Genomic DNA, 7,745 nt, shown 5'->3' on the forward strand with positions numbered 1-7,745 from the left:
TGTGTGTGTGTATGTGCGTGCATGTGTGTGTACATGTGTGCGTGTGTGCGTACATATTTCCCAGTGCCTGCACTTGTCTTTGCCTCACTTGCTTTCACCAGCCTGATGGTACGTTCTGCAGTCACACCACAGTAGTGTAGAGGAGTCCTCACTCTTCATAGCTGTGTGGTCCTCCACCACTAGATATGCTATAATTCTTTCAGTCAGTCTCCTACTGATGCATGCTTGGGTAAAACAATATTTAAAGAACTTTTCGTATATTTACCCACATGAAAAAAATCAAATACTTGTGTCCTAATGTAAAAAGTACTTGATATAACAGTTACGAATTGCTTCTAAATACTATTTGTAGTAGTTACTTATATTTTTGGATGATAGTAATCTACATGCCTCCTTAATCTTTGAAAATAGAAAAGAAAATGTTTTATTTTTTGTAGAGATGGAGTCTTTTGTGAAGACAGTTATGTTATCCAGGCTGGTGTTGAACTACAGGCCTCAGCCAATCCTCTTACCTTAGCTTCCCAAAGTGCTGGGATTATAGGCGTGAGCCACAAGGCCCAGCCAGAAAATACATTTTAATTCTAAAGTTTTTTATTTTTCAAGAAGCTGATTTCCTTGAAACAGTTAGAAATTTTATGGTTTTCACCACCAGCTTTTGTATTGCTCTATTGTAGGCTGTCTTCTAACAAATAAAGATTCCTTTAAGCTTCTTCAGTGTAGAAAGAGGGAGGAGAGCTTAGCATCTTTTCTGCCTTCCTGTTCATTTAGAATAGCTTCGGGGGCAGAATATAAAGTGTTTTTAAAATGTATTCAGATTAATATGCGGGTACAAATAATTAGGTCACATTGTTTTGCATTTGTGAAAGTCCGAGTTGTAGCTGGCCCTTCACCCAGGAGGTGTGCCGTATACCCTTACGTGGTGCCCATTAGGTGAGAGCCCTTCCCTCGCCCCTCCCCTGACTTGAGTTTAGTTGTGGATTTCTCTCATGTGGGGTGTGTAGTTCATCTAAGTAAACTTTTAACATAAAACCACTTATTTTCAACAGGTGGACTTGTGAAAAAAATTCTGGAGACTAAGAAAGATTATGAGAAAATGCAGCAGTCATCCAAACCGGGAGAGAAGGTAAGGGAATGATTTCTGTAAACAATGATATTTTGGTAATCTGTTTCACACATTTACTTTAAAAAGTTAGAAGCACCTTTCAAATATTGTGACTATCAGTAATATCTGCTTACGTGTTTGAGTGCCATTCCTGCTCAGCCCTTCAGAGGATAGAGGGCGTGGGCCTTTCTCTGTGAGGCCAGCTTCTCTGCGCCCGCCTCCAGCCTGGCCCTGTGGGGCAGCAGCTTGCGTGGGGAGCACAGGAGCCAAGACCTGAAGATGCGTCTGCTCAGACTCTATGGCGCTCCCTTTCTGGCCTCCCCTGTCCCTTCCTCCAGTCCTGTTTGTAAAGTGGGGAGGCTGACCACTTGGCCCTCCTGATGGCAAAATTAGCTGGGGAAATTTTCAAGTCTGGGTTGTAAATATGTTGTACCCGAATCCTAGTGGTCCTCCCTGCAGACACATAACACGGTTTTGTTGGGACCTGGCCTCCCACCAGCCCCTGCCCTTTCCTTGCGTACACAGCCATCGGGTGAGCACCTGCAGGCTAGGTGGTGTGCCTCAAATGCCGTGGCTAGATTCTTATGGTCTGAGAGTTAAAGATACGTATATTTTATAAGTTTCTTGGATAGTCAGCTTAATTAGTCAACAATTCTAAAAAGTTAATATATGGGGGTATGTACACACATGAACACACACATTTTTCCCCAGTTGAATGAAAGGTTATTTGTTTTAGATAATTCTGCTTAAAATGCCCTATTCTCATGAAGATAAGGCCTGAAATAGCCAAGAACTGTACACTTGAGACTACCGTCAGAGGGAGCCCGTAACTGCAGGCTGCGAGTGCCTGAGGCTTTTCCTACAGCACCACTGTTTGCTCCTCTGAAAGGGGAAGTGCTTTTCGGTGGTCTTGATACAGAAGTTTGATTGTCATAGTCCTTCTTAAGTGCATGTGGCATTGTCTGGGTGTCCCTGGCAATGTTTCTGAGCCCCGGTTGAAAGCCTTGAGCATGTCCCTCCAGGTTGTTAGTGTAGGTGCCTGTGAAGCATCGATGGGTGTACATTTCATAGTTATGTTTTTTAGGTGAAGTATACTAAGACTGTGTCTCAAAGTTCTCTTTAAAGAATAAATTTCAAACTGGGATATCTTTTGACTTCAGAAGATAAAAAGAAAAAAATGTTCTCATTTGAACCTTTACTGCTTTGAAAAAGTATAGTTAGTACGTCAAAGTTGGGGTGACGTGTAGTGTGGTTGGACAGGGAAATCTCACCAAGTGTCTTTATGGCTTGCTTTGCTTTGGGATCCCGATAAGCATTAGATTTAAATTTAACCTGCTCTTCTTACAACATTTTAATTAGATTTTAAGTAAATAAAAATGCACTGGAGAAGTCAGAGTGTTTTTTCATCGCTGCCCTAATCTCATTCTCCTGAGGACAGCCGCTGAGATGAGTTCTGAGCTCATCGCTGCGTGTGGTGCTGCTCTGAGTTTTGAGTGTTGCTGTGTCATGCAGTCTGCTTGCTTCAGATGTGTTGGAGACTCTCCCTGTTTTGATTCTTGCAGATCTAGTTTACTCACTTCCACTGAAACCTTGTAGTCCACGATTTGATTCCTTTATCAGTGGACATTTAGTTTTTTTTCAGCCCTGTGCTACTCTAAACAGTGTTTCCCCTGCTTGTCTCCTGGCATGCAAGAGCCAGCATCTCTTCAAGCAGGAATCAGCAAACTTTCTATAAAGGGCCAGATAGTAAATATTTTAGGCCTTTTGAGCTGTATGGTCTCTGTTACAACTATTGAACTCTGCTGCTTCAGCATGAAAGCAGCTGCAGCATCCGGGGGTGACCCACTGTGGGCTGCGTGCAGATCATCTGAGGACTGTCTGCTTATCTGTGGTGTCAGATGTAGTATGCCTGGGCCTTTTCTTTTCCTTATAGTGTCTGTGTATTTACTGTGTGACCCAAGACAACTCTTACGATTCCAACACATGGCAGAAATAAAATAGTTGGACACCTTTGGGTCAGAGACATTGTTAATGAATGTGTGTGGCTGTGGTCAATAAAACTTTATTACATGAACAGGATCTGGCCTGTAGATTGCCAGCCCTGGCTTTGGAAGCTGCCTGTGTGGAAGGCTGTCCACAGATATCCAGTTTCATCAGATACTGCACCTTTACTCCTCAAAGTAGCTATTCCAGTTACTCTTCCCATGGAACAGACATTTCCATATCCACACATGCACACCAGCCACAGGCAAGATGCTGAACACACCTGTCACCCTCAAAAGTGCCCTGTGCCCTTGGTAATTCCATCTTCCCTCCTCTCTCCATGCTCCCCCACCCCCATGTGCCATCTCCTGGCCACCACTGATCTGTTTTTGTCACTCTGCTTTAGTTTGCATTTCCTAGATTTGTATATAAATGGAATTGTACAGTGTGTGCTCTCTTTGGGGGAGTATCTGGCTGCTTTTATGCAGCACAATCACTTTGTGATTAATCCATGCTGTAGCCTATAGCAAAAGTTTATTCCTTTTTATTGCTGAGTAATGTTCTAGTGTGTGGATACACTAACATGTTTATCCACTTATTGGTTAATGAGCACTTGGGTTGTTTTTAGCTTGAACTATTGCGAATAAAAGTCTTGGTTATAGACAAATGCCTGCATTCTGTCGGGTGAACATAGCAGTCTCCCCACCTTGTCCAACACCCCCAGTGAATGCCTAAAACCAAGGTTAGTAACTTTACATAGATTGTGTTTTTTCCTGTACATACACACCTATGATAAAGTTTAATTTATAAATTGGGCACAGTAAGAGATTAATAATAATTAATAAAATACAACAATTTTGACAATTGGTCAGCATCTTTACTCTTGAGCTTTGGGGCCATAATTAAGATAAGAGTGAACATAGCACTGTGAAACTGCTGCTGTCGATCTGCTAACTGAGAGGGCTGCTGAGTGACTGACAGGCAGGTAATGTGCAAGGTGTGGATACCCTGGACAAGGGGCTCAAGTGATTCTCTTGCCTCAGCCTCCCATGTAGCTGGGACTACAGGCACCCGCCACCGTGCTCAGCTATTTTTAGAGACGAGGTCTTGCTCTGGCTTAGGGTGGTCTTGAACCCGTAAGCTCAGGCTATCCACCCACCTCGGCCACCCAAGTGCTAGGATTACAGGTGTGAGCCTCATGCCCAGCCTCTGAATTGTGTATTTCTGAAACTTCCCTTTTAGTATTTTTAGACTGTAAGTAACTGAGGTGAAGCTACAGATAAGGGAATCACTGTACCTTAGAGTTGGGTTGTTGAGTGATATGGTCAGTGTCTGTTTAACTTTTTATGAAACTGCTCAGCTATATTCCAAAGTGGGTGTACAGTCCCATTTTTATATTGCTCCCAGCAGTGTACAAGCGTTCTGGTTCCTCTACACCCTCATCAACATTAAGTATTATTAACTTTTTAGTGTTTCACAGTCTGGTTTCCATTTTCTTAATGGCTAATGATGTTGAAATCTTTTCATGGCTCATTTGTCATCCTTGTATCTTTTTTGGTAAAGTGTCCAAGTTTTTGCCCTTCATTTTATTATTTTTTTTATTTTTTGAGACAGAGCCTCAAGCTATCCCCCGGGTAGAGTGCTGTGACATCACAGCTCACAGCAACCTCCAACTCCTGGACTCAAGTGAGTCTCCTGCCTCAGCCTCCCAAGTGCCTGGGACCACAGGCACCCGCCACAACACCCGGCTTATTTTTGGTTACAGCCGTCATTGTTGTTTGGCAGGCCCGGGCTGGATTCGAACCCACCAGCTCAGGTGCATGTGGCTGGCGCCTTAGCCACTTGAGCCACAGGCACCGAGCCTTGCCCTTCATTTAAAAAATGAAGGTGGTCTTGTTTCTTACTGGGTTCTAAGAATTCTCTATATATCCCAGATATAAGTCCTTTATCAGATTTGATTCACAAATGTTTTCTTCTCGCTCGGAGCTTGACTTTTTCTTAACAGTGTCAAAGAGCAGCAGTTTAAATTTTAATTGATCAATGTAATGGGTTATGGGTTGCACTTTTGGTGTTATATCTAAGAAATCTTTGCTGAACCCTTAGTCACAAAGGTTTTCTCATGTTTTCTTCTAGAAGTTTTTAGTTTTAGGTTTTACATTTTTAGTTAATTTTTGGGTAGAGTATAGGATATGGTTTGAAGCTTAGTTTTGCAGATGGTATTCAAATGTTTGCGGCAGCCTGTGCCGAGTGCCATTTCTGCTAGTTTGATGGTTGACACTGTGCCTCCTTGTTGACTTGATAACTCGCGTTTGTTTCCGGCTTCCTTTGCCGAGTGCCTCGTGTTGATGCCTCTGTCCTAACAATTCCATATGACGTTGGAATTGAGTTTCAACCCTCTACGCAAAACTCCTGCCTTTCAGGGAGACTTTAGGGCAGTCTGATGCGTATGCTGGATGTCATCTGGATCCCAGGGAGCTTAGGAGGTGACCAGCACATTAACATTTGTACAACAAGATGGGTTGAGCCACACAGAGTGGGTGGGGAGAAGGCTAAAAATGGACTCAAATGAGTTTTAATGCCGAGTTTATGAAAAATCTTTGCATTTTCAGAGCCCTTGAGCTTTTGGAATTGACCATTGTCTCAGTAGTGGTGTGTGTTCATTTTTTGCCAGTTTTCTTTTTGTTGCTTGTCTTTTGTGTTACTGTGTTTTGTGTCTCTAATATACAGTCACGTGCCAACTATTTGTCGACAGACTGCGTATATGATGGTGGTCTCATAGGATTCTAATGGAGCTGAGCAATTCCTGTGTTCTCGTGGCATTGTAGCCATCATGAGGCCATAGCACAATGCGTTACTCATGTGTTTGTGGTGCTGCTGGTATAAGCAGACCGGACTTGCCAGTTGTATAAAAATGTAGCACATACAGTTATGAACACTACGTAATACTTGACAAGTGACTGTTACCACCGTTTTGTGTATTAACTATATTTTTTTGTTATTTTAGAGTGTATTCCTACTTATATTAAAATAATAATTAAAGGGTGGTGCCTGTGGCTCAAAGGAGAAGGGCGCTGGCCCCATATACCGGAGGTAGCCGGTTCAAACCCGGCGCTAGCCAAAAACTGCAAAAAAAAAAAAAAAAATATATATATATATATATATAGTAATTAAAATACCCTCAGGCAGGGTTTTTTTTTTTTTTGACAGAGTTCCCAGCTGTCACCCTGGGTAGAGAGCTGTGGTGTCATAGCTCACAGCAACCCCCACCTCTTGGGCTCAGGCAATTTTCCTGCCTCAGTTTTTCTATTTTTAGAGAGACAAGGTCTCGCTTTTGCTCAAGCTGGTCTTGAACTTGTGAGCTCAAGCTATCCACCTGCCTTATAGAATAAGGATGTGAGGAAAGAAATATTTTTTTTGTGTGCAATATATTTGTGTATAGAGCTAAGTGTTACTACAGGAGTCAAAAAGGTAAAATTAAGTTTATGAAGTAAAGTCATCGTAAGCTAAGGTCAGTTTATTAATAAAGAATTTTTTAAATAAATTTAGCGCAGCCTAACATGCAGTCTACAGCAGTGCACAGCATGTCCCCGGCCTGCGTGTTCACTCCCCCTCTCTCACTGGCTCACCCAGAGCAGCTTCCAGTCCTGCAAGTTCTAGCTGTGGTTAAGGGCCCTGTACAGATGCACCGTTTTTATCTTTTATGCCTTCTTTTCACTGTACTTTTTCTATGTGTAGAGATTATTAATTACACTAAACCATTATGCTTTCCTTGCTCAGTGTTCAGCCAGTACTGCACTGTGCAGGAGTGTGGCCCTGGAGCCCCGGGCTGTACCTGAAGCCCAGGTGTGCAGTGGGCCACGCCTTCTCACGGTGCAGGTGCTCAAGGTCACCTGGTGATGCACATCCCAGAATGGATTCCTGTTGTCGTAAGGCCTGCGTGCAGGTGTGATGTGCGTGTTGTACACATAATGTGTATATACAGAGGTGCCAGGAAAAGCACGCACGTTTCAAGAAAGGAAAAAACTATTAGAACTATTGGTTACACTGTCAGTGTATACCAAGGACAAAAATGAACACAAGTCACGTTGAGAACCTCTTATAATTGGAGAAGTCAAAGGTGACTTGAGTATTACAAATTTAATAACAGTTTTTTCCTTGCTTAAAATAAGGCTGGGCATGGTGGCTGCCACCTGTAATCCCAACACTCTGAGAGGCCAAGGCAGGTGGATTGCCTGAACTCAGGAGTTTGAGACCAGCCTAAGTAGCAGTGAGACCCTGTCTCTACTAAAAATAGAAATATTAGCTTGATGTCATGCCAGGCACCTGTAGTCCCAGCTACTCTAGGAGGTTGAGGCAAGAGGATCACTTAAATCAGGATTTTGAGGTTGCTGTGAGTTATGCCACAGCACTCTAACCAGGGCAACAGACTGAGATTCTGTCTGAAAAAAAAAACATTCTGTGCACATGTTTTGGCCCCCTGCATGCTGTGGTTGTATAACACACGCGAGGGCCCAGTCCCTGTGTACTGTGGTTGTATAATACACACAAGGGCCCAGTCCCTGCGTGCTGTGGTTGTATTATACACAGGAGGGTCCAGTCCCTGCGTGCTGTGGTTGTATAATACACACGAGGGCCCAGTCCCTGCGTGCTGTGGTTGTAT

At 43.1% G+C, this 7,745-nt stretch overlaps 1 protein-coding gene across 3 annotated transcripts in view; it reads left to right on the forward strand.

The window, feature by feature from the left end:
* TRAF3IP1 (TRAF3 interacting protein 1) overlaps positions 1-7,745 on the forward strand; it is a 90,480-nt gene that overhangs the window by 42,628 nt on the left and 40,107 nt on the right. For all 3 annotated transcript variants that reach the window (XM_023518262.1, XM_003798240.2, XM_003798241.2), the window contains one exon: positions 1,047-1,123. In XM_023518262.1, the coding sequence (XP_023374030.1) occupies positions 1,047-1,123 (77 nt within the window). The remainder of the gene's footprint in view (positions 1-1,046; positions 1,124-7,745) is intronic.

This window comes from Otolemur garnettii, unplaced genomic scaffold (genome assembly GCF_000181295.1).
Source record: "Otolemur garnettii isolate 467f Iridium unplaced genomic scaffold, OtoGar3 scaffold00133, whole genome shotgun sequence".
NCBI classification, from domain to species: Eukaryota; Metazoa; Chordata; class Mammalia; order Primates; family Galagidae; genus Otolemur; species Otolemur garnettii.